This window comes from Pleurodeles waltl, chromosome 3_1 (assembly GCF_031143425.1).
Source record: "Pleurodeles waltl isolate 20211129_DDA chromosome 3_1, aPleWal1.hap1.20221129, whole genome shotgun sequence".
NCBI lineage: Eukaryota > Metazoa > Chordata > Amphibia > Caudata > Salamandridae > Pleurodeles > Pleurodeles waltl.
In genome coordinates this window covers 1,376,639,038-1,376,666,424 of record NC_090440.1, presented here as the reverse complement: position 1 = coordinate 1,376,666,424, position 27,387 = coordinate 1,376,639,038, and the positions used below count along the sequence as shown (strand labels likewise).

The 27,387-nt window shown below is 41.4% G+C and overlaps 1 protein-coding gene across 3 annotated transcripts in view; it reads left to right on the top strand.

Moving 5' to 3' along the window:
• The first annotated feature begins 946 nt into the window (after positions 1-946).
• Positions 947-27,387, top strand: part of SCMH1 (Scm polycomb group protein homolog 1) — a 400,787-nt gene continuing 374,346 nt past the window's right edge. Inside the window, exons 1-3 of one of the 3 annotated variants that reach the window (XM_069224887.1) lie at positions 947-1,141; positions 5,300-5,385; positions 9,439-9,490. In XM_069224887.1, the coding sequence (XP_069080988.1) occupies positions 9,478-9,490 (13 nt within the window). In that variant the 5' untranslated portion in view covers positions 947-1,141; positions 5,300-5,385; positions 9,439-9,477. The remainder of the gene's footprint in view (positions 1,142-5,299; positions 5,386-9,438; positions 9,491-27,387) is intronic. The other 2 variants (XM_069224886.1, XM_069224888.1) reach the window with 2 other exon arrangements.

The following is a 27,387-nucleotide window of genomic DNA, read 5'->3' as shown; positions in this document are numbered from 1 at the left end:
GGGCAGCAAAGAAACTATAGATTTAGGCCCAGATCTCTGTACTCCGGGTGAATGTTTGACATTGTTTAGCATTCCGTCCATCACTTGTTCTTTTTGCATGTATAATTAAGTTATCCTAGCAAATCAATTATGGCATTTTAAATTGAGTGCTATTAGACACAGGTAAAATATGGACAAACAAAAAAAACACATGTATAACTTAAGATCATTCACGTGTATTGTATACATAATTCCACTCCACACCAAAAACATCTACTCCAAACCAAAACCCATGGGTAAAAGACATTGTCATTCACAGCGCCAATAGCTCTCTCAGAAATGATCGACCTACTGCATGTACAAATGTTTGTTAATACGTTATCTTTTGACGTAAGGCAATATACGTCTGGTTACAAACCTTAAGGGTTGTTTGAGATAATTTCTGGATAATTTTTCTGAAAATGTTCAAAACGTCAACTCGGTAGGATTATCCCTCCATTTCTTGTAACCCTCCACTATCTTGTACCTAGGGAACAGTCGCTAGAAATGTGTGAAAAAAACACTTTCATCGCCACTTTTAAACACAAACAAACGGTGTCTCTCTTCATCAGCTATCCTACTCTCAGCCCTCATCTGCTTTGACGTTTCTCTTGGGAATGTTCTGTCATCCGCTTGTCAGCCCCAACCCTTCAGTATCCGCTTTCCCGGCATCAGTGTGTCCGCACCCTCAGGCCCGAGACATGAGACGATTCATTCAGCGCGCAGTCCGTGCAGCTTCGGATTCCTTGAAACTGCCTACACATGCGGAGTTATTTAATTCAATGCGGCAGAAGCAGATCGTTTCCGGAGCAAATGACTTTTCTTCCGGTGCAGCAAAAATTGTCTTTCCCGGAACAACTAGGCAAAACTCTTCCGGTGCAACAAAAGAGGCCGGGTATTTGGCAATGGGAGGTCCGTATGCTTTGAGGCGGGGCATTTTTTTCTGACCAATCACAGGGCTCATTGGGAAGCGCAGCCACAAAAGACCCTCCTAGTACCGCCTCCTGGGCTGTCAAGCGGTTTACAACAAAATTAATTTCATGCTTTCTTATTCACATATTGAAGTTGTTAGAGGCTGGAGCAAGATTGAAGCAGTCGGATGTATCACATTTTACGAACTGAGGTAAAGGCAGCATTCGAGATCTTCCCGAGTCTGATTGTTTGGCATGTAGCGTGACCGTATTATCACACAAAACAGTTAACAACATAGGCAACGTTATTGGAGAAAGCTTCAGACATGCGTGCTCACATGCACAGAAACTCCCCTCGCAAACATAAATTGTGCAAGGTTCCCTCACAAAAAATACGGAAATCAGTTACAGCGCATGCAAGAGCAGCGCAAGCTTTTTCCATGAATGGAACAGTGTAGTGCAGCAGTAATAATTGTATTGTCCTTGCACTGCACATGCATACTTTGCATCAGTAGTGTAGGGTTCCCTCTCACGCAGAGATTTAATATCGCGGGTGGTCGTAGCAGCGCAAGTTCGTTCACATAGGAAACGTAAAGTATAGGATCATCCGTCATGGACACCCTGAACCCTAGCTTTAATCTATGTATGTGTATATATTTATTTATTGGAACCGAGCTCACGAGCAACAGACGCTGTCCTGGGGGCATGCCTCCCAGGACCACACACTTATTCTGGGACGATCAAGGGAAAACTGACGAGCCACGTGTAGTGCTCCCTGAAGGTGAGTAGCTTCAGCTTTTTCTGAATTTGTTTAGTGCTGATCTGATTTCGAGAAAGATGCAAAAACTGCAATGTGCAACAAGAAATAAACAACATCACCTGAATGCCTTTCTCCTCCCTCCTTTTTTCAACTAATTGTCTTTATTAAACTCATACTAACAGCTGCATATTCTCTGGTTTATTTTCTTTATCTGTTTATGCGAACTGCCCCAACCTCGACCCACACCCGTCCTCTTTAAAAACTAGTAATCACTTGCCTGTCCTCTATCACCGACCTCATCTTCCACTAACCTATCTATTCACCACACCAGTGATTCACACGAACTAACAACCCATCAGCCTCTCCATATCAATCATCCCCAACTCCCTCTAAACCCACCCCAAACATACTGGAGTAATGCATGGTATTATTTATTTATTTATTTAAAAAACGCAATACTAAACCCAACAACCTAAAATCAGTACATTAACCTCAAGTCGTGGATCTTGGAGTAGTGGGCCGCTCGCCGTGAAAGCAGTTACTCATATGGGGTTGCAAGTGCAGGATCTGTGTAGTTACAGCACACTACAGCGCGAGCATAGCTGACAAAAATACGTACAGCGTTTTTCGGTTATTCATCGGGGTCGTAAGTGCTATAGCAATGAAGTTACAGTGCAGTGCAAGCATAAATAACTAAACGTTGGTACATAATGAGCAGCAGATGTGCAAGACTTCTGTTTTATACAGAATGTACAGCGAGGACAACCAGAGTTTAGACTACTTCCAACAGAAGCAGCAGTAGTTGTGCAGTCTTTCCTTAGAAACAGCACAGGCAGCCGCAACTCAACATTTTCTCCAACAGCACAGACCGAACCTTCCCTCACAAACAGAACATATGCAGTATTGTCGTCGGGGCACGCCTTCCTCCTACTCGAAAGAGGGACATCACGAGCAGTGCAGGCATTGCCCATACATACAATCGGGTACACAGAAGGCAAAAGCTATGCATTATTCCGCCTCAGACACAACGCGGTCAGCACAAAAATGATCACACAACCCAGGACAGGTGCAGTAGGAATAAAAGGAGTGCAAGCTTAATTGCGTCCACAGAACAGGCTCAGTATGACTAGCAGAAGTGCAAGCTCCCCTTCTCCTTGCACATGCGAAACAGTGCACTAGTGGTTCCTTGTAAGTAATGCTTTTCATTAGCAGCTTGTCTTCCAGGGAATTTTAATCGATACATGACTAGCAGGGGAGCCACCATGTTATTGTTTAGAACTCTTTTTAAGAACACTGAGTAATCCATTTTCCTCTGCATCACTTTAACATATTTTTTATTACCGTGAGAGATTCCACTATGAGCAGGAATCAAATGAGTTTTAAGTTATGTCAGGGGATATAAGGATACTATTCTGGAGTTGTCGGTGGTGTTTTGTTTTGTACCTTGTGCAGAAATCAACACATTTCTTCTTTCCCTGTTTACATTTAATTCTGGGGGATGGGGGTAGGTGTTATAGAAACCAGTTCTAGTTTTCATGTTTCCCTCCAAAACAGAAGATCTCGAGAGGCTTGACTTTCACAGTGTCATCAACCCAGCATTACTAACACCGCGCTAAGCATCGAAAGCACCATGGGCTGTGTATAAGAATAGCCTTCAGGACAGCAGTTTTAAAAGTGAGAGCCACCTGGGGAAATGCTGTTTATCTAAACAATATCACATTACTAAAGATCATCACCTGGCATTTAGGCTGTTTTGTCCATCACTGTTAGAATGCATGTGATGTCACTGAGGCAGAAACCGGGATCTGATGGGTGGAAGATTTGGTCTAGTTTCTTAATGTGTATCCCAGAAATTTGGATTGTAATCCCAGCTTTGGCACTTGAACGAAAATTTGTGATCATACCACTTATTCTTCCCGTGACATGACATGTAATGTATGTAACCTATATAATGTAATGTATTTATGCTTATTGGTATCTTCTTAAGAAAAAAACTCCATACAACTTTATACTTATACGTTCTCACACCCATTCTTTCCATTACATCCCACTTCCAGTTATGTGGTTTAAGCCTAAACACACTCCATACTATTCCATATGCTGCATGTTTTGTCATATTTTCTACCCCTTTGTGGCTCGCATAAGTGCCTGCATACATGGGCAGTATTCTACACACTGTATGGTGTTGTAGTTGCCTGGGTATTGTTTTTTTTCAGAGTTTCAATCCTAAACGTTTGCATATTGTGCGTGATGACCAGCGAGGTGCCTTTATCGTGTTTTATGATGCAGCTCTTAGCAGTGTGATTACTGAAGAAATTTTGCTTTGGTAAATTGGCAGATTTGATTATCTCTATAGGTCCCTTTATAGTATTTTTTATGATTCCGGTCCACTGAGTTCATTACCTCAAAGGGTTGACTATTCTGAGATTTGTTTAGGGTTATAATACTACACAGGCATAGATTGGAGCGGAAAGGTGGTCAGGAGATTTGCAGGGATAGGCTTTGTTACAATCATCCCTTATATGTATGTCATCGTAGGAAGTCAGTAAGCCATAATAATATGTAGTTACTTGGACACGGCAGTGGTGAACTAAATTAATGTCCTCTCACGGCTAGCGTTTTGTAGCAGATCTCTCCTTAGTTATCCCATTCCTGTTCAAAAGATGATGGGTGAATTGTTGCTGAGGACTTGTCCAGTATTTGGTGACTAACGTGGCGTGTAGCGGCCATGTCTCATGTGAATGAAAGGGGGGCAAGCAATATATGGAAATTATTATGGAGCCTGTTTGAACTACAATCAGCCTGCACGTCCGCACAGTGTTTTACTATGAGTGAGGGGCAGGAGGTTTATTCGTACATTTATATTAGTAAGTAACTATTTTCTATGCTCGTATCAGTTACAAAGGTTTGACCTGTGACTAGCTGGGACATTAGAGTGTTGCGCTTATTAAGTTTTAGAGAATGGAGTATGTGGTACCCAGACACTTGATAATTTTTGCTGTTTGGCTATACCCCATCTTTCATCCATTTTTCCCCTTTCTCCCCCTCCCACAAAGGCACTCATTGTGCAGGGGACTGAGGTAGTTAAAATGAGGGGTTATAGGTACACAAGGTCACCCATGCAGTGTTCCTTTGTCATCTCAGCACTTCATGAGTGTCAGACAGTTTTTCATGGTACACTGTGTATGTCTCTATCTCTGAAGAGGGTACCGAAAGGGGGCTTGATCTCAAAAATCTGGTAAAAGCCTCCCTCTTATGCTTAGTTAACGCTTGATGCACCTTGCACTAAATGTATGCTGTTTTTTTAAGGGAATAAAGAAAGGGTTGGAGTCGAGCCACCTTTCCTCTTTTTTTTCTGGAATCTATGAGTGAATGTTCGATATATGGCCTTCTCTTGACCCTTTGAGCTCCTTTTATCCACACTGTTGAACCATAGCACTGGAGATGCTCCTTTGCTGAGATAATGTGTCAAGTAATCAGGTTGTTGTATAAATTGTGCACATCAAGGGAGAACTCTAGATATTTTAGTGACATATATAATTTCTGATTATGACTCTCATTATTTCTCTGGTAAAATTCAGACTTACTTGCTGTCCTTCTATCCCTCTAGCGTATCGGATTTCGAAGAAGGGATCTGAGTGCCCACTCTAACACATTCAGTTTTGGGAACAATGCGGAAACAAGGGCATCAGAAAGGTAAGTGCTGGTGGTATAACCCTGTGAAATATGTCGCAATCTGTGGGTCATCAGACCCCAGTTCTATCACAATTTCTTTCCTTAGACTCTGCACGCTAGGTCATGAGTCTAAGCACGTGGGTGTTTTTTTAAGCTTTAGAGTTGTAACAACGGGGATAGCGGTATTGAGGAATTAGTTGCCTGAATCTGCTGCTGTGTGGAGCTGTTTTTTTCATATCGATAAATTGGATGAAAAAGTCAAGCCTGATAATGAGTGTTACTTTTACTTTTCATCTTTGTTTTATTCAGGGAACAAGTCATTGTTTCATATTTTCAGAATTAGGCTCTACTACTTTCAGAAGATCTAGTGTTTTTGTACGCCAGTGTGGATGTTGGCTGCTTGTGATGTCTTCGGACTGCTTGCTGGGCATGGTCTGAGATGCTAAAGACATTCATCTTGTATGCATGCAGAGGAGCTACTTTTCCATAAACACAAACATATTTTGGCAGATAACATCCGCCGGCCACAACTGGTCTGTGTCCATTTCTGCTGTGGAGGAGACTTACCTGTATCACAACTTTGTCTTTGCTTTCACACAGTTACTCCTAATCGTCTGTTCCAGGTTTTTAAAACACTGCACAACTTCTCCTGCTTCATGGAATCTCTAACAAATAACCGGAAAAGCGCCTGTCTGTTACTCCTAGGAAGTTTTCTAGAGACTCGGTTTCCAAAACTGCACTTAGTGAAAATTCATCTATGGTATTCGTACCATAGCAGTGTTAAAAAAGTCTGTAATGTACCTTATGTGTGTATTTTCTTTCATACACTAAGGAATGGATTTCTGGTATATAAATACAATTATTCACCGGAATTTAGGTACAGATGCAGATCTCTCATGACAACTGTACAATAATTATTTCATCTGAAAAAAAACGAGGATTTGTAACCCTGGTACCCGTTTATTTATTTATACATCTATCCTTCTCCCTTTCACAGAAACATACAGAACAAGCAGTGCTTGTTGCCAAAACCTTCCATTTATTTTTCAGCAGTTAGTCTTGAAACCTGGAGGGCTTTCTCACGGAAATGGATATAGTGACTACTTTCGATCTCTGTCCAGAAAGCCTCGGGCTATCTCCCAAGATGGTCTGCCCCTCCTTGTGTGTGCCGCACTGTAGTGGCAGTGCACACCACAGAAATGCGTTGCATCCCATCAGCTTCTTTTTCGTACCTAAATACACCCTTTCTTGGGACTCCATCGACCAACCTGGGAACAGGATGATCAAATTCCCCTTCAGAAAATAACTGACTTAGTTTTACTGTCTGAAAAAGTATGAATTCGTTTTGAAACGGGCCCCTGCCAATACAAAAATGTCACCCTCCCTGGATCTCTGGCGGAAACTTTGGATAGTTTCTCCTTAAATGTTATTACAGGTATTGCACAGCTTTGTATCTCTCTCAGGACAGCCTAAATGTTGTTATCCTTTTGGAGTTTGGCACTCTAGAGTCAAAACTCTAGCCTAAACAGGGTGCAGAATATTTGGACTGTGAAAATCATTGGAGGCTCTTTTAGGAGGAGTTGTGTATTGTTTTGCCACATGTGATATTTGTAATGTTATGACTATTTGCCTGGTGGTTGCTTTGTGGTAAAACCTATTTGTGTTACAGTAGGCCTGGGTTGCCGATGATGGGAGGCTAATCATGAATGCTATAGTTTAGATTGGTTTATTAGTAAAAGTTGTGTCAGACTCCGTACGTTTGAGCTGTATATTATGAAAAGTTACGACATAAAGCAGTTGGCCTATCTGTTTTTTTAATTGAGAAAAGTATATGTTAAGGCCCAGAGCTTTTCAAGGGTGGAGAAGCATTGTACAATATCAAACCATGTAGATCAGTATCTTTCTACTGTTTCCCACACTACTACCAGCTGTTGGTGCATCCCCGCTTTATGGTGTTATCTGGACCCTTTTCCATCTCTCCTGGATACCCTATTATCCCTATATATTGGCAATTCTTCTAGTGACTAGTTTTGAGCCAAACTCTGCATAATAGAGTATTTAGTACTTACATGCGTCCATTCTTCCATGAAACCAGAGCAGAGAGAGACTCAGAACCCAGGCATGTGTGGCCCTTGTGTCTAAGTGTTGCAAGGTTTGAAATGCCCAGATCTCCTTTATGTCTGAACCATTCCCCTGACAATGTCAGCTCTGTCTAGAGTTCTCCAAACATGCTCTCCTCCTCTCCCGCTACACTTTGCATAATCATAAAGTGATTTTCTCTGGGCCACTTTCTCTTCCTTATGGATACTTACTTTACTTGTGTCCCACAGCAAACAACTTTCTTCCTCTCTCTTCACCCTCCCTGGCGACAAAAGGCTGCTAGCCTTCCCTTCTTGTAAGAACTCAAAGGAATTTCCCCTGTGCCTGTATGCAGGGTCATTTTGTATACTCGCACAAAAAAGGAACCCATGGGCCTAAACTGGTTACCATTGGAAATGCAGGCCTAGCCACAGTGGAATACCCTTTTAAAAGGACAAATTCACTCACTCGCCATAGGTGGCATGCTTCATCATTGGGAATCTCCTTGTGCCCTGATGCCTAGTCACGGTACGGGCTACAGCCCTCTTTCTAGGAGGTAGGAGCTCAGGGATGTTCTAGTTATAGAGGATGGTGTTCTAATTACCACAGTGATGAGCCTGGGGTGGTGGGGGCAGCAGAGCATCAAATGTGAAGGTGAAAGTTAAAACAAGTTCCAGAATACGCGATTCATTTTATTTATGCATTCCAGGGCCAGGATTAAAACCAAGACTCCGTGGGAAACAGTCAACAAAACTAGTGTATGTCTCACTTTTTACACTAGAATGCACACTATTTTTGATTGCACACACTTAGGAGAAGCGGTTTTACGCCGTGAAGAAAGCCACAACACCTCTGAGGAGGGCTATGAGGCTGAAACATGTTGACCTCATATGGACACTAACAACGGGTCTAGACTGTTTCCCGCAGTGTCTTGGTTTTAATCCTGGCCCAGGAATGCATGCATAAAATGAATCGTGAATCCTAGAGCTTGTTTTAACTTTCACCTTCACATTTGATGCTCCGCTGCCCCTACCACTTTAGGCTCATCATTGTGATAATTATAACACCATCCTCTATAACTAGAACATCCTTGAGCTCCTCTCTCTGAGAGGGGGTTGTAGTCCATACCGTGACTTAGCATCACTGTACGAGGAGGTTCCCACTGTTGAAGCATGTCACCTACAGTGGGTGAGGGAATTAGTTCCTTTAAAAGGTTATTCCACTGTAGCTAGGCCTTCATTTGATATGGTAATCAGTTTAGACCCAAAGGTTCATTTTTGTGTGAATATTTGAAAAGAGGGGAGTCAATCCTTGCTGGTCTTTAAACCTTCTCAAACCCAATTTGTGTGATAGGGTAATTTTGTATGCCATGCCATGCAGCCCTTGGCCAACTGAATAGCTTCCCTAATAGTTCTAGTAAGTCTTTCAACCAAAGCATTTCATTCCCTTCGGACTGATGCATAGTGCACTTCTCATTACATATTCTTCTAGCTCCCTAGAACATTTCCATATCATATTAAATTAGTTGTGGGCCATTGCCTGTGTGAAAAATACAAGTAAAGCCTTTGTTCAGTACATTAATATAAAATCAACCAATGTCCTAGTTTGATTAGTGCCCCCACATATTTCTCTTCTGAACATTGGGAGAACTTATCAACTATCCCCAAAATATAAATCACCAGTCTCTCTCCTTGAGTAATAATGACAATGAGTAGTGCGAACTTTGGTCATGGCCTTCTGGGAATCTTCCTAGTTGTCCTGGGTGGAGTGCTCATCTTCTTTATCCTGCCACTAACTTAACAACCTATACATCTTCTGATGGCCCTTTCAACATGGGTATCCATGTTGGGTCAATATAGTTTCAACTGACTCTGGACTTTAATACCAATACATAGGAGCACGTTGGTACAGTAATATGGTATAGTTCCCCAAGAAATGCCCAAAAAACTAACAAAGATATTTTGTGTTGCTTTTATTTCTTGTTGATTCCCATAGGTCAACACTGAAGACTCTTAGTTACAGCCATTGCAGAGCATGCATCATTTCAGTAAGTAGCAAGTCATGAACAAAGCTGCCAACTTGTGTTTCCTCCCAATGAGAGTCTTGTTCAAGGCTCCAAAATTAGTTCAGGAATTGACATTCAGATTACCGAGTAAAGTGACTGGGTTGGTGTACTCTAATATTCTTAACTGATCAATGATGGTCATAAATGTGTAATGTTGGATGGGTAGGCCCATTGGTACTGACCAGTAAAATGAGGTGCAGCATGCGTGAAGGCATATTACTTTTGGTTGCTGGTGGACGTATTAACATCCAATCGGTTCCTGGTAAGCCAATTTTTTTTTTCTTTTTGAAAGACATTTTCTTACTATGTTGCTAGGAAGAGGGGCAACAGTGACTTACGAAGACTATAAACATAGTTTTTCTTATGTGGTGATCGCCCTCATGAGCCAAATCCAGAAGGATTTACCGTATGAACAATGAGCGTAACTAACATTTATTCATTTGACAATCATGCCTCCATGAACACGTACCTCATCCTTAACAATCAAGTAGCCTAGTAAATCAGGAATACAATTTAGATTTTAACCCCATCCCATGGCAATCCTATCTCTAACTTTGCACAGCAAAGAATTATCATTATTCAAGACTTGTTTCAGTTCCTTCTGTGTCACCGACTACAGTGCACACTCATACAATCCTCCTCCTCAAACACATCGTCAACATCCGGGAATCTATTGTCTTCCTTTGCCACATGACACAATCAACCGCTTTGTTATAGACACCTGTTATGTCTTTAACATCATAAGAATATTGTTGCAAAGCCACCACCCATCCCATATTGCGAGCAGAAATATAATCCAAACCAGTTTTTCAAAATACTTCAAGCAAAAGCTTGTTATCTGCTCACATTTCAAATGTGTTACCTATGTTTAATTCTTAATGTTCTTGAGGCCCCTGAGCACAGCCCACACCTTTATGCTCAATGATTGAATAATTCTTCTCTGATCCTTTTAAGGTCCTTCCCGGAAACTCTGTCTTCCTTAGGTCAGAATATTTTCTCAGCTGCACCAAAGTGGCATCAAGCCCTTTACAACTGGAATACGTAATGTCACAACATCTTTCATTGGGACTGAAACTCTGCAGCTCAGGTACCCTCTCCTCTCAAGTTCACACTTTTATCTTCAGAAATTCCTCTCCGCACTCTCCTGAGAAATTAAAACCAGCTCCTTTTTTCCGTAGCTGCCACATTTCCCCCGTCTCGGATAAACTAGGTCTAGAAGTAGACCATTCCTAAGAATGCCACTTTTTGTTTGTTCAATTGTATCTCTCTAATCCCTTTTATTAAGCCTGAAAAAGGTTTCATGCCACTTAAAGTGATCAAATGACCCAAAAACCCCATTTCAGTCTTCCCAAGCTTGCACTTATTTCCTTTCAAGGTCAACCCACGCACTCTCAACAAATCTGACATTTTCCTAACTGCTGTGTTGCTCAGCTTACGACTTCCTGCAGATCAAAATTTCATCTTGGTAAAAGTGTATTCAAGGAATGCCAGGCAACATGTACAGAGGAGGCTGCTACCAGGGGTGGTTCCTGGCTGAGGGGATAGAGGCCCTTTCTAAATTTCTGCCTCCATCCCATATGTATTAAAACAGTGCCTGCAAAGTACCGGCATTACAGTGACTCCCCCCTCTTTTTTCTCTTTCTCTCTCGTTCTAATTTTTTGGAGGGGTGTTGGTGATGCAGTTTAGGCCTAGGGTTGATCTTGCATGAGCCCTGGCCTGCCATACCCAGGGTCTTGAGGCTCCACCCTCCTAACGACTCACAGGCACCATGACATTTTATGGCAGCCCCAGAAGCTTAGGGCATCAGCCCTGTACTGCTTGGCAATGTATGTCAGTCATTGCTTTCATTGATGCTGCCTCAACACTCCCACTAAGCACTTGGTCCCCACCCTTTCCCAAGCCGTCGCAGGATGGGATTGGGTTAGCAAGCATCGCTCACCCCATCCTACCCTGTGACAAGTGAGAAATGGCGGGGTTTAACACAAGAGCAGAATACAGGCGGTCTGTGTACAAGGCCCATGGGTAAAGACCATCTGTAAGCATGTACCGTACTTCAGTCATGAGATTCACGACTTTGCGAAGTCAGGTCACATTCATGCTATAAACAAATACACGGCTCAAGCTTATGCTGTGGCACGTGTGAGCATTTGCAGTGATTAGAGCCTTAGACTGAACATGGTCTTGTTGCTACTACCCACGCCTGCCACAAACAGTACTGCACTAAGCACTAAGGGCCAGATGTAGGTCAGTATGGTTTTGCGACTTGCAATTTGCGAGTCATAGCAACTCGCAAATTGCAACTCGCAAAACCAAATGCAGAAAGGTGTCTCAGACACCTTCTGTGACTCGCTATGGGTTCGCAAAGACCCACCTCATTAATATTAATGAGGTGGGTCGCAATTTGCGACCCCATAGCGAGTCTGGGCACTCACGGGGATGGTGGCCTGCTGGGAACAGCAGACCTCCATGTCCGTGACTGCTTCTAAATAAAGCAGTTTTTTTTTTTCAAAGTGTAGCCCGTTTTCCTCAAAGGAAAACGAGCTGCACTTAGAAAAAAAAAAACGAAACCTTTTGTTTCGGATTTTTTCAGGGCAGGTAGTGGTCCCTTGGACCACTGCCTGCTCTGAAAAAATATTTTTATGTCCAGTCACAAAGGGGAAGGGGTCCCATGGGGACCCCTTCCCGTTTGCGACTGGGTTACCATCCACTTCAAGTGGATGGTAACTGCGATTCCATTTGCGACCGCTTTTGCGGTCGCAAATGGAATTGCATAGCATTGCGAGTCGCAAATAGGAAGGGAACACCCCTTCCTATTTGTGAGTCGGAAATGCATTTTGCGAGTCGGATCCGACTCTCAAAATGCATTTCTACATAGCAAAGAGGCATTTGCGCCTCGCAAACGGCGACTCGCAATCTCTTTGCTACATCTGGCCCTAAATCCAGAATCCTCCCGGGGTCCTCCACTGGACAATGGCGATGTAGGGTGACCAGACATCCCGGATTTCCCCGGACCGTCCCGGTTTTAAGAGGACTGTCCCGATGGCCCGATGCTTCTATTCATTTTAAATAAATGTCCCGGTTTTTGGGACAAAGGTCAGATCATCCAGCTAAGCATAAGTTAAAGGCGCCTACAAAGTATGAAATAATTAATTTATCTGTTACTGTCAGCGAACACAGTCTGCTGTCTGCTCCCAGCAGACAGATGGAGTGGGGAGCAGAGAGAGGATGTTGGGGGCGGGTTGGGGGTGCAGGGCGGAAGGTTAAGCCATACTTGATTTTATACATGTAGCCTTGCTACGCAAAAACACGGGACAGGCCAGATATCAAAGTGAGAGTAAAGTCTTCAGTCCTTCTTTTATGTCTAACCTCTCCCGGTTTTTGCTTCTAAAAAATCCTGTCACCCTAGATGAGGGCAAAACCTGCCTGGGGGAGATAAGCTCCATGTTGGCCATTAATACCTCAGAGACAGCCCTGGTAAGTGACCTCTTATTTTAACATGTGCGATTTTGAAACATCTAACAGGGGCCTGGCCCCGGGGAGGGTGCAGGGGCTCTGCAATTTCAAGCAGGGTGTGGTTATTGAGCATGAGTGAGTCCCAGTGTCACTGAGGGCTTCCTGAATTCCGAATCACCGACTCTGTAACTCACACTTAATAAAGTTGCATTATTATATGTGAATTACAGGGCACAGGCGTATGACCCAAAAACATAAGAGGTTGAACCCATGCATGTGCCCGGGAAATATTTGGTCTACATAAAGAATATGATAAGGTGTCTTCAACCCAAAAAAAAAAAGTGTATTTCATTTAAATACGAAAGCACTTCACTTCTGTGTTTAAAGTTATTTGAGAAGTATTCATGAAAACTGAGCGGTTTTAAACATCAACTAAGAAATATTCCTGCCCCCACCCTAAAGAAAATGCTACTAGCAAACTAAGAGCCAAGTCAGCTGTCATGTGTACCTTAATGTGGCATAAATTCCTACTATTGCTTGAGCAACATCATATGTATTAAATAAACACTAGACATTTTATGCAGTACACAGCCGGAACAGGTATTTGAAGGCGCTCTCACAAAAAGAAGGCTTGGTAAAAAAAAAAAAATATTTGCCTAAGAATAAACAGTTCTGTCAAGGACAGAAGCCGGGACGATCCTAGAATTTTTGTTTTCACGCTGTGTAGTTCAGGCGCTAGAGCAGGACCTCTTTCTGCTTATCAAAAGTTTATGCTTTGTTCTTAATTCTTGGAGAATGTGTTTAGAGCATGGTGATGGGCAGAATCCATATTTTATTTTTGGCAGTCTTACTTAGGGCAAACCTTGCCCAAGGGCATAACAGCACTCCTTATACTACTTACAGATTTATATGTTTTTTGGGATTGGGAGCTTTGCAGAATGCACAGGATGTGGAGTCGAGGCCGGGATTCAAACCTGGTTCCCCATGTTAATGGTTGGCAGCTGGAGCCAATAGGCCACATCTTCTCCTTCGAAAGTCTGACTCCAGGAGGACCGCAAGCTCAGCCAGAGACATGTGTCTGTTCATGTCAGATATCCTAGTGTGGTCTTAAGCATGACATTCATGGAGCCTCCCGCACTGTAAATGTTAATGCTCGTTTCTGCACCTCAACATGATATAACAGGTATCCTAAATCCATGATGTGTCTCGGTGCTCTGCCTTGTCATATCACTCCTCAGCTGTTCATCGAAGAGCCCTTTAATCAGGGAAGTCTCCGGCACTAGGCATGTTTATGCTAGATTCTCCACAAGTAGAGTTCCAAGAAGGTTCCTGACGCAAGACAGATATAAAAGGAGGGTGACATTGACGGTGTCGCACATGACACAGATTTCTCAGGACATCACACACCAGTACATTAATGTGTATGCCACAATGTAGACAATGCATGCAGTCACAGCCTTGGTGTTGGGGGCACATGCATGGGGCTTGGATTACTTTGTATATCGCACACCGTGCCTATGATCTGATAATGTACACAATGCTCACAGACACATAGATTACGTTTTATGACTGTGGGGGTTGCATAGTGCTAAAAATGAATTGTGCTATACGCCGTACACCCCACCTTGCCGCCCAGCATACAGTACTAGAAAGCCTATTTAGGCATAGCAGGTGCTATATAAATGCAAATGACATAAAAATACAATCGGCCATAGCTAGCAAGTACATTAAACTGGTTACTATGTTTCCTAACATTATGCTGTTCTTTGCGTTGCTCGTGAATGTACATTCAGTTCCTGCCCCATCTAAATTATCGGTAATCACCGAAAATTGTTTTTGCAAGTTTTGCTATGATATGCAGCCCTTTTTTCCCCTCCATTTCACACAACTCCTTGCTCCACAATCACACAATGTTCCACTGTGATCAGAATATAGTTTTGCACGAGTCTGTAGTATTGGGTTGTTCTAAATGCAGGGATTGGAATGTTGGGTAGGAATGTTCTAAAGGAGAATACTCCGGTGGCAGTTGGAGCAGAGGCTTGGACTGGACGTTTCATGGTTTGAGGGGCTTAATTTATACGAGAATAAATACTTGCAACCTACCTGTTTTACGATTGTTACTACAGAAACTGTCAACAAGGGAAAAGGCCATCCCCCACACTGCTGTGCTGGTCGGTTTTGACAATTTCTGGAACATTTTTCCACATCCTGATGCTTTCCGACATCGGGACGCTTGGGAGTGTTATCTTTCCTGTCCGATGCCAGATACTGGTAGGCGCTGAGATCAGCATTTATTTTTCTCGAAATTTGAGGCGCGTCACATGCTTCATGCTTTATACAAAGCTCGAGATCTTAAGCGTGCCTGAAGAAAGACATTACGCGCTGACGAGGAACGCATGAGGACTCGCATGATGACGTTACATGCGCTGTCAAGATTTTAGAGGAAAGATCAAAAGCTGTTTTGAAGAAAGTATATAGTATTTATACTATTTAAACGAAAATATAAGATGATGAGTACTTTGAATTTAACTGCACCACAGCCATTTCTAATGGCAAAAGGTGAACCTTTAATGAGATGGCAAGAATGGAAAGAGTATTTTTTTAATTATATGGAGACATTTGAAGAAGAAGAGTTTACAGCAGAAAAGAAAGAAATATATGTTTTACATTGTATTGGTCCAGGCGGATTGAAAGTTTACAATGACATGGATAAAAAAAACTAGACTGGATGGAGAAGGAGATATTTTTACCCAAGCATTGGAAGATTTGGATGTGCATTTCTCTCCAGCAGTATGTGTTGCTGTGGATCGATATACATTTTTCCAACGGAAGCAAGGGAAAACAGAGACTGTGGAGGAGTACGTAGCTGCACTTAAACAGTTGGCAAAAACGTGTAGATTTGGGGTATTACAGGAGGAATTAATTCCTGATGAAATAATAATGCACACAAGCAATCCAAATATACAGGATAAACTATGCGTAAATGGAGAAGCACCTTTAAAAGATGTCATCGCGCTGGTGAAGAAAGCAGAACTTACTGGGCGATGTGCCAAAGCTGTAGAGAGTGAGATGCAGGATTTTAAACAGTTGAACATGGTAAAAGGGGGAAAAGACTTCGCTAAGAGTAAGACAGGGAAAGAAAGAAACAAAGAAGAAAGCAAACCAATTAATAGAAATGACCGTAACGAAGTGTTATCGATGCAGAAGTATGGAGCACTTAGCCGACAGTAAAAAATGTCCAGCAAAGAATCAAAAATGCTCAGTTTGCAAGAGGATGGGACATTATGTGAGAGTATGTAGAAGCAATACGAACAGTAAGGTCAAATATATTCAAGAGGAAGTACACTCTCAAGAAAGTTCGGATACTCAAGATGAAGATTCAGATTTAAGGGGTGTATTTTGTATAGAGTATGAAATGTTAAATATTGAACAGGAAGGAAGAAGGAAACCGTTGTGTGACGTAAATATGGGTGGTGTCATAATTGAGGTGATGGCTGACTCGGGATCACCATTTACAATTGTCGATAAGAAGGTTTGGGATGAAAAATTCCAGAATGAGAATGGTGGTGATTATCTAAAAAACACAGATGTAAAAGCAAAGGGTTACACAGAAGAAAAAATAGAATTCATAGGGTATTGAAACATGGAATTTGAATTTAAGGGTAGGAAAGCGATATGCAAGTTATATGTAGCAAAAAAAAAAAGGTCCTTCATTGTTGGGGTGGGAGGACCAAGGGAAACTGGGTATTATCCTAAATCCGAACTGTGCAGATCCTGTGCTAGCTATAGAAGACGAACAAAGTACTGACAGTACACAAATGGTAAAAAAATCACTCCAAGGTGTTCTCAGGAAAGGTGGGATGTTTGAATGACTTTTGTCATAAAATAGAACTCAAGGAGGATGCGAAACCGTGTGTGCATAAAGTACGCTATATACCGTTTTCCATTAGAGATGAGGTTTCCCAGGAATTGAAGAAGTTGGTACGAGAGGGTATAATAGAACAGGTGGAATCAGCAGAATGGGTTTCTCCATTGGTGGTAGTAAGACAAGCGAATGGGAAAGTTAAATTATGTGTTGATTTGAGAGAATTGAATACAAATATATTGGTATATCAATTTCCCATACCAAAAATGAATGAGATGTTTGCTAACACTAGAGGAATGAGTTGGTTTTCAACTTTAGATTTAAAATCTGCTTATCATCAAGTGAAGTTACATCCTGATAGTAGAAAATTAACAACATTCATTACACCATTCGGATGTTTCCGGTTCTTACCGTTTGGTTTAGACTCAGCTGCCGCAGTGTTTCAGAGAATAATGAGTAATTTATTGAAGGGAATCAATGATGTAAGATTTTTTCCAAGATGACGTGTTAATAATGGGAAGTACAAAGGAGGAGCACGATGAGAAATTAAAACAGGTCTTAGAGACTTTTGAAGCAAAAGGGTTGACGGCAGAGTACGAAAAATGTAAAATAGCTGTGATAAATGTGAAGTATTTAGGACACAAAATAAGTGGTGAAGGGATAAAACCAAAAGCGGAATTGGTGAGAGCTCTTCAAGATGCTCAAGCTCAGCAGGGTAAAGATGATGTGAGAGCCTTTTTTGGATTGGATTTTGATTATAATGTGATATACATACCTGGAATAAGAAATAGAGTAGCAGATTTTTTGAGCCGTATGCCAATACCAGCAGATAAAGTGGAAAGAAGTGAAGATGAGGAATAGTGTGTGGCAGTACTGCTTGATGATGGAATGGTGGGGATTGATGTACAGGAGTGGAGTGACGCAATAAAAAAGATAAAGTTGTGCAAAAGATTTTGGGGTATGTGAACAAAGGTTGGGCGGAAAAAACACATTTGAATCAAATGGAACGCAGTTTTTGGGAAGTTCGGTGTGAATTGAGTGAGGAACAGGGCATGTTGTTGAGATGTGGAAAATTTGTACCTCCAGAAATATTACGAGGTAAAGTTATAAAATTGTGCCAAGAGGGACATCTGGGCATTTCTAAAACAAAGTCAAGGATTAAAAATACATATTGGTGGCCAGGTGTGAACTCCGAAATTGAAAGATTAGTGCATGAATGTTTGGAATGCAGTGGGTCTGATAAAGTGCAGAAAACGTTCAAACCACCGCTATGTCCGGTGTCATGTCCTAATATGGCATGGGAAAAAATTGGTATTGACATAATGGGGCCAATAGAGAGTGAGTATTTAAAAAAAAAATACATTATTGTAGTGATAGACCATTTTCCAAAATGGCCAGAAATAAAAATAACGGATAAGGTATGCTGTGAAGATGTGGTACAATTTCTTGATGAAATATTTATGACGGAAGGTTTACCAAAATACATTATATCAGACAAAGGGCCACAATTCACGGCAGAAGCATTTAAAATATTTTTGAAAAGGAATGGAATTGTTCATAAGCCAACGTCAGTGTATCACCCAGAAGGAAATGGTTTAGTGGAACATTTTAATAGAGTCCTAAAAGGGGCCATACAACTTGCCATTGGTAGTGGCGTGAATTGGGAGAGTGAGATAAATAAAATGTTCTGAGCGTACAGAATAACTCCTAGTAGGAGTACTGGAGAAAGCCCATTTGTGATGATGAGGGGTCGAGAACCCATAAGTAAGGATTTGGTGTGGTTGCCAGGTGCCAGAAGGGTTGAGTGGTCTCCTGAGAGTGTAAAAGCTACAATTATGGCTGCTAAACAGACGTACAAGGATTAGTACAATAAGAAACAAAGTGTTAAAATAATACCTATTGAAGTTGGATCTTTGGTCAGAGTAAAAAAAAAGATAGGAAAATTCGTAAAGGTGAAAGCAAATTTTCAAAACCCATGAAAGTGTGTAAACTGTTTTGTAATTCTGGATTATTAAGTGCGGGAAGGTGTGGCATTTGAGTCGCATGGCAAAAGGTAGGAAAGAAAATGGAGAAATTAGTAATAGAAATTATGATTGGATGGAAGAGAATTGTGGATTAACAAGGAATGACAAAGGAAAGGAAATACGAATGGAAAGATGATATGAATGATCAGTGTGGAAGCGAGCGCGAAATTGGGAGTGTGAACAGAAACAAGAGTGGTAGATTTGGTAGACACATTAGGATTCCGGTCAAACTAAAAGACGTGTGTAAGTAAAATGTAAGTCAAATGATTATTAGAACAGTGTAAGAACAGTTTAGTATAAAGTGAAATATTCTGTAATTATAGAGTAGTAGTAGTAGTGTAATATGGTATAGTAATAGTGTATATCTATATTTAAAAAAAATAAGGTTTTAATGTTATTAATTAGGGGAAGAACATGTTTGTAATGTTATTAAAGATGGGAAAATGTGTGGTAATGGAGGATTTATATAAAGTGAACATGTAGTAAAATGTTTTAGTAGAATTACTGTGTATTTATTTTTAGAGTGAACTTGCAATATTTGTAGCAAGGGGTTATAGAAAAATGTATATCTTTAGTAGCATCACTATGTTTTTTTTTTTTTGTTATTTAAAAAAAAATGTTAAGAGGGAAGATGTGTGTAATGGGTTGTTCTAAATGCAGGGATTGGAATGTTATGTAGGAATGTTCTAAAGGAGAATACTCCGGTGGCAGTTGGAGCAGAGGCTTGGACCGGAGGTTTCATGTTGTGCGGGGCTTACTTTGTACGAGAATAAATACTTGGAACCTACCTGTCTTACGATTGTTACTACAGAGTCCTTGCATTTAAGCAATTTTCCTTTATCGAGGAGCAAAGAGCACTTGCTCCAAAATCTGCAAGTAATTTCCAGTGACAGATTTCATATTAACAAATTTCCATTTGCATAGTTTCAAAATGGGTGCTACTCGTGGGCAGTTCACCAACCATTTTACCTTGAGTAGCTACTTGTTATTTATTATCCATGAAAATAGACCTTGTAATTCTGATGAGAGCTTCATTTGTGCTTAAGTCCTGAGACTGATTAGTTCAGCTTACTAAACAAGTTGATGTGTTTTCCGCACGGTTCTGTAATCATTCCTCTTGTTAAATTTCCACATTCCCCACTAAAACGAATGGGAAACGTCCAAAACAATGCCATTTAAGCAATGCAGACATTTACCACGCAAGCATAACAACGTTTGCCGGAACAACTACCGCCTTTTTCTGTGCCTTAACTACACATGTGCCAAACTATGCATATGCGTGGTTAAGGCGGAGAAAAAGACAAGAGAGCAGTCTAGTGGATCGGGTGAGGATGCAGTGAGGTAAGTGGGGCTGGGGTAGGGTTGGAGTTAGTTTTTAGGGGTGGGGTGGATTATGGGATGGGTGGGGGTTTAGAGGTCGGGCTACTTTTTATAGGGATGGAGATGGTTGGGAATTTCAGCTTTTAGGACTTAGGGTGGGTGGGGGGACGGAGTAGTTTATTTTTTGGGTGTGGGGTAATTTTTTTTTAGGGTTCAGGGCGGGTGGGGGGTGTTGGAGTAGTTTAGCTTTTAGGGGCAGGGATGGGGGATTTGAGGTACTTTATTCAGGTTAAGAGAGGGGATTGTATGTCAGAACCACGCATGCCATTTCCACAAATGCCTTTGCTAAGCTTGCTTTTACAACAAAATTCGTTGTAAAGGCATGCATGGAAAATACATAGTTGTGGTTCCAACCCCCTTGTTAAGGCTTGGGTTGTTCCGGCATATGTGATTCTGTCATACAATTGAACAAATTCCAGAACATAGTTTTTATAGTACCTGATGGTCAGAGTAGCCTGTTCGTTACAGCGGCCTCGAGACAATAAGATTCTGGTGATTGCCCCTTAGTATCGCCCTTTCTCAACGTTATTTTTGTTATGTCTTCGTAGCTCATCTTCTCTTGGTAAACCTTTAAGTTTTTTTTAATCCTATTTTCTCCTTTTGTGTAAGTCATGGTAAAGATAAGGTTATTCTGAGTGACCACCTCAGTCATGACAAACCAGTTGGAGGTTATCTGTTACTAATTAGTTGACACTCAATCTTGAGAGCCTCTTCTTTACCTCCACTTTCTCCTGCTGTTCCCCTTTGTCATGTACCATTGCTAGGGCAGATCTTTTTCTGTTTTTCTGGATGGATTCATGTAGCCCCTTCTGAAGTAGATTTGTTCTACTGGTTTTGTTCCCTACTTTCTATCCAGATGTCCCCTAGTGTAATTATTTTTCAACATCTGATGAAAAATCAGCGAATCTAGGGCATTTGCTTTCTTTTCTCACATTATACATATTTGCAACATAATGCAAATAATTTTTTTGTATGAATATATGTTATTTAAACAAATATGTGCCTTCTAGTATAATGATAGTACCATGCTTACAGCTGCATCCCTATCGCTTTTGTGTATCTGTAATTTGGTTTACCCAGATCGCATCTCATTTACTCTGCCTGCAGTTACTTTCATTCTCGCTCTGTATTGCAGCATGTTCGACTGTGTTCTGCAAATTCCTGGTTTTTACTCTGTATTGTGGCAAATGCACACCTAAAGCTCACGTGATAAAGTCCCACTTCATTATTGATAACAATTATAACAGATATAATTAACCCAATGAAGGTGCTACATCCAAACATTCTCCCTGCAAATCACAGGTGAAAATAAGTAACCCGTGATACTGTTCGAGTCAGCTATCACAACTAGTTACAGTGGATCAGTAGAGTACACATCATTGAAGACACTCCTGCAAATTTTTACACACAACAAGCAATGTTGTCATTATGCTCCAGCCATTTAAATCAGACAAAAGGACGCCGTATTAACCTTGGCATGAACATTGTTTGTTGTCATATCTACTAAACTAATTTATCTTGTTTTGTAAAATTGTCTAATGAAAATTGTTTTTGATGAATATGTTCTTCTCTTTGAGAGGTAGATAGCCAACATGATTGTTCCTTTTTGCTGTTACTTTATGAAGACCGTAGTAGTTACAAAAATAGAATTAAATATGAAGTTAATGCATATTGGTTATAATCTTAAGTACAATTAGAAAAACAAAACCGGTAACAGCTCATATTTACAAAACATATTAACAAATCAATATCTGAGATTAATAATGAAGTAAGAATATTGAGGTAGATCAAAAAAGTGATTAGTGATTTTGCGGGTTGATTGAAAGACGGAGGTACATAAAACCCCCAAAAAGGTAATAACACAATTAATAGTTATTATTTCTCTGCTATCTACAGACAGTGAGGAGAGAAGAAAAAGCAAACTGAGGACTTTGTTTCTGGTCTTTACCCTGTCTACTAAGCTGCAGTGGTGCACCTTTGAGGCAATTAAAATGGAACTTGGGATAAGGGAGGTCAAATACACAATGCTCTTTTCGCCCAGGAGTCACATCACTCCAGAAGGAAAATCTTATGACTTGCCCAGATACTGTTTGCAAGTCACTGGAGAGTACCCAGTAACCTTTGCACGGCCCTCGGTACACTGATGTGACAGAATGGCGCTGCCAACATGGAGGATATGAACAAAGCACCTGCGAGATCCTGTTTCTGTGGTAGGAAAACTGTTACCTGTCTCTCTTTACTGAGGCCAGTTCAGCAAAGGGAACACAGCCTTGACGTAGGCTAGACTTACACTCTGACACTGTCCCGGCTCCTGTTAGCCCACTAGAGGATGAGTGCTGACTTCATGGTAGTCAGAGATGCTAATTGGTATTGAGGACACAATTGGAACACCTTTTTTCTTTTGCTTGGATATCAGTGATTTTGTTGAATGGCAGAATGTGGTAATTCAATGATTGATTGTTTGCATTTGTTAAAATATGTCCTTTGTGGCCAAGTTGTATTGTTGTCCAAGTCTGTGATATGTGGTGAGGACAGGGAGGGAATCCGCGTCCTCTGTTGCCAGATACCCTCTCCCTTGTTTGCTTAATCATTAAGTTTGTTTATTTCACTGATATAAGATGTTTGTGAGACGCATGCATTGTTGTAGGGACACTGGTGTATGAGTTGGGAGTTAGTTGGGACTATTTGTGTTGTTTGGTATGAAAGTGATCAGAGCGGCACTCGCTGGCCCCATCAGTGCCTTTCAGACCTTGTCAAAGATACTCAGGGGTGTGGAATTTAATAAAATATCTACCTGTCCATGGGACAGGCTGCTTCTTAAATCTATTTGTTCTGTAACAAAATCTACTTGTCCCTTTGTTGCCATGTAGTGCGGTGGCAAATTATGGCAGCAATCACTCTATGTAAGAGCTCCAATAATAGCCTCTCTGATTATTGCAGGGCTACTACTGTAATAGGGCTTGAATACTTGCAATTTGCATCCCTGCTAAAGCAAATTTCTTACTTTGCCACCTTTCCGCAGATCTACATACTGGGACTTGAAGAAGCAGTAAGCAAAAGCTCCAGGGATAGAATTCCTTTGAGTCTGCAAATCTACTAACTTGCATGTATTAAGTATTTTCACCACCTTTTCTCTAATCTTTTTCATAATGAGAAAAGCTGGAAATGTATTGCTGACAATGGCAGAAGAAGGCATTCTTTCAGAGTTAGGAAAAAAATGTTGGATGGAAGGTGAACTTGCAAATACTCAATAGATTTTCACATGCATATTTGCTCGTGCTAAAATACAGTTCACAAATATTTTCTAGGAGTATGATTTCCTGGTCTACTTCTGTAAGTTCTTGTGAATTCATGAAAGGCACTAATTCAAAGACAGATACCATGGGTGCACTTTTGTGACTTTCTTTAAGAATTGGGTCCCTAGTTAGGTCTGGTGTTAACAGAGACATTTTGTTTTTATTAAACTTCTATTTCTCTATCTATTGACTGGCTTTACTGTGAGTGATCACATTCTGCTCTTCCACAAGCAGCATATTGACACACAGAGTAGTTTTGTTCAGTGCCAGGAACTACTGTGGCAATCAGTGCAAAACAAAAGTGGACCCCTCCCCTTCCCCTCCACCCCTGGCAAGGAACATGGACTCACTCAGGGCAGGTGCTGTGCTGAGGGCCCCCCCGGAGGGGGCTGCGGGGCATTTTACTCCACTGGTAGCAATGTGTGCTTTTTGAGACCAAAAACTTTTTTTTCTTTTTGCCAGTGTTTGTTACAAAGGTGAGGGCCTGGCAGCTCCCACAAAAAATAAAGTGTGTCAAAAGCCATGTCGAAACAAGACAAGTATTGATGAAAACAAAAGACTCTCAAAAAATGTCAAATCGGTTGGCTTTTCCAGCGCTCGTTTATTTTCATGCTTCCATAATCTTGTTGAAAATGGTCACACTGATTTTCCCTTAGGAATATTTTTTATTGGAAATATTAGTATGCATCACCACATTTTACTAAATTATGCTTCTAGGAAATAGCACCTAAAATTTCATATTAGCAAACTATTTTTCTTCCTACTTGCATTTTTTTCGGAATATTTTCTTTTGGACGCAAAGCATTATCACTCTTGCTTACAAGCTTCCACAAACATTTGCATCTAATCAGAGAGCATTCTGGGCGCATTATACTTAGCCTCCTATTGTTAAATGTTTCAAACATGTGTACACTTTTTTACTGGAACCACTGTCAGTAGTGCAGTGTGACCTTAAGACGTTTATTTACAGCGCTCACCCTAATAATGAAGGCTTTTCATTAATGAAACATAAATACAATTTCGAACAGCTTTAACATATGGACGCACATTACCTCAACTGCAGATGGTCCTCTCTCTGTAAACTGGCAGCCAAAGATTTGTGCTGCAGGGGGTTGGGCCTCATTGTCCCAAGGACAAAATAAACCTACAAACTTGTTACCCTTGACTCCTAAACATATGTCCTGGGCATCAGGGCGATAGATATACCACATCCCTGAAACATATTTTGTTTTCCTCTATATTGTTTCATGATGGTGCAGATTTCTGTCCTAAAATAACGACTGCGCCACAAAAGCAAACGCGAGGCGGTACTGCCATTCCTACAGAGACACAGAGCGGGTGTCATGTTTTTTTTTGCTGAAGACTCATATGTGCTGGGTAATGTGTCATTTTTTTCAGTCGAGGTAGTCTTCTCAGCTGGCTCATGCAGGTTTTGCTCGTGTTTCACAAGTATTAATGAACTAGGTTGAAAGGCTGAAAGGCTGGCCCCTTTCTTGGTGGTAAAAGTCTGAACGCACCTTCAGGAGTTCTGTATGATAGTGGTTGGTACATGGAATGGAGATAGGTGGCATTGGTCTTGATATACCCCTCTGAGTTCTCCTATTTTACATCAGTGTTGACATTGATTTTTAGGGGCTGGGAGCTGATGGAGGAGATCACTGTTGTTACATGAGACTACATTGACCAAAGGAGGGTGGCTCTTCACAATTGGGGAGTCTACCTCTGTATTGAGGCTAGTGGATGTTTGGCATATTTGCTGTATGGGGCCAGTGAATTATCCTTTTGTTCTGGGACTTGTGGGATGCTTTGCAGATTCGACTATACAGAGACTGCTTTGTGAGTTAACCCCAGATGTATGGACATGGTACGCCTGGCCAGCTGCATGTATGACCATTATACACCAATGATAATCCTTTCGCCTAGAGATGCTTGTCAGAGCCCGTTTCATAGGGCCTTGGGGTAAGCAAGACCCATTGGGGGTTGAAGGTCTTTTCTCTCCTAATGTCCTGGGCCTGACCTACTCTGGGTACCTGGTAACTGGGACAAGTACTACCTCTTTCAGCACTTGACTCTCAGTCACTGGTAGAGTGGGTTGAGCAGTCCAAGGCTGTTCGACAGGGAGGTAGGTGTGAGGCAGACATGGGTGTAAGACTCAAAATACAACCAGTAACTGCAATAAAGTAGTTGTCCAGGCACATATTTGCTTTTGTGAAAAAAATAGTATTTGAATATAAGCACAGAAAGCATAGATGCCACACAGTCTATAATAACCACAGTCTATTAAGGTCTGCGTACTAGAATCAACTTAGGAGGCGAATCCCAGATATGACCCATGGTAAGTTTGGCCTTAAGAGTCAACTTCAACAGCAATACCCGCTTAGTTTGTGTACGTCCCATAGGCCTGCTTGCCTCGAATAGACTTGATGGCTAATATCAATTGCAGGAGGACCAGGGTGCATCTCTGTGTCCTCGAGTCTTCCGATGCTGAGGCTCTGTAACCTCTTGCTGTCTTTCCCTGATGACGCATCAGGCCATCTTCAGTCTCTGGTCTTCCCTCTTCAGTGTTAAACGCCCTTTAACACAGCTTGTGGCATTGGTAAGTGCCCCTCACAGCAGTCAGGGCACATCGGTCCCAGGCAGCAGCCTTACTTCCATGGCGTCCGGCTGGTTGGCTCTCCGCACAAGCAACGGTCGTTACTTTGCAGTGGCTCCCACCTGGCATACAGGGGTTGCCAACTGCTGGTGCTCTAGGGCAGTAGCCGATACTTCACAGTGGCTCCCACCTGACACTAAGGGATCACTGACTGGCACTGCAATATGGTAGAAAGTGACAAAGTGATTGCCAACCAGTTTGCTGGGTATTATCATGTTCTCGTTCTCTGTGTAGTCCCAGAAAACCCTGTAGGTAGGGAACACCTATCTAGATTAATTAATGACCTCCCACTGCCAATGTAGCATATACATGAAAGGCATACCCTCTGAAGGACATTTGACTGAGACGGATTGATCCACTGCCATAATGCTGTTCAGAAAGGGAAAGCCTTGATAGACAATGGCCCTCATACATTCCGATTTCCCTACTTAATTGTAAAATTTAATTGCTGGCCAAGGTGCTTACAAACATTTTATACAGACTAATAGTCCCTAGTTCATCTGCATTATTCTGGGTTTATGCTCATATAAGATGCAGATCAGCGAGTCTCAATCTCCATTGTTTACATTGCTGTTTGAATATTCCTACAGTCTGGAAGACTTTGCAGTGATTTTGACTGCGGACCCCTAGTAGGGTGTCAACTCTGTTGAACAGCCCTTTCTGTTTACAGTTCTTTAAAAGATATGGAATTGACCCAAATTTTCTTTCCCATATATTTTTGCTGTATATAGCACCAAGAGCCAGAATTAAGCTTAATTGGTTGATATCATGCACTGGTGAGAGGTTTGCAACCAAGTTTTTAATTAGCCCCATGTTGCTTTAGCAATAGAGCTGCTAGCCGTTTGGGTCAAGATTGGTGCTTTGATCAGGTGAGTGAGATGAAATCCAGGCTTGCATAAGAAAATGTCTTAAATGGTTACAATAACCTTTATGGGACTGACTCTGACACATACATCTATTTCCAGATAGTTGAAAACGTTTGGCTATATTTCTGATGCACTGACTTTCCAATTAAATTTACACAAAATCAGTGCTCTTAATTCTGTTGGGGTGTATTCCTCCTATGGTGGAATGTCCATTTAGTATTGTCAGCCTGGGTATTTTCATAACAGATGACTGGGTAGTATTTTTGAAGAGGAATGTTTTAGCTATATTTTGGGAACAGGGCTGTTCACAAAATAGTTATCTTTCCTAGGTTTTGTACATC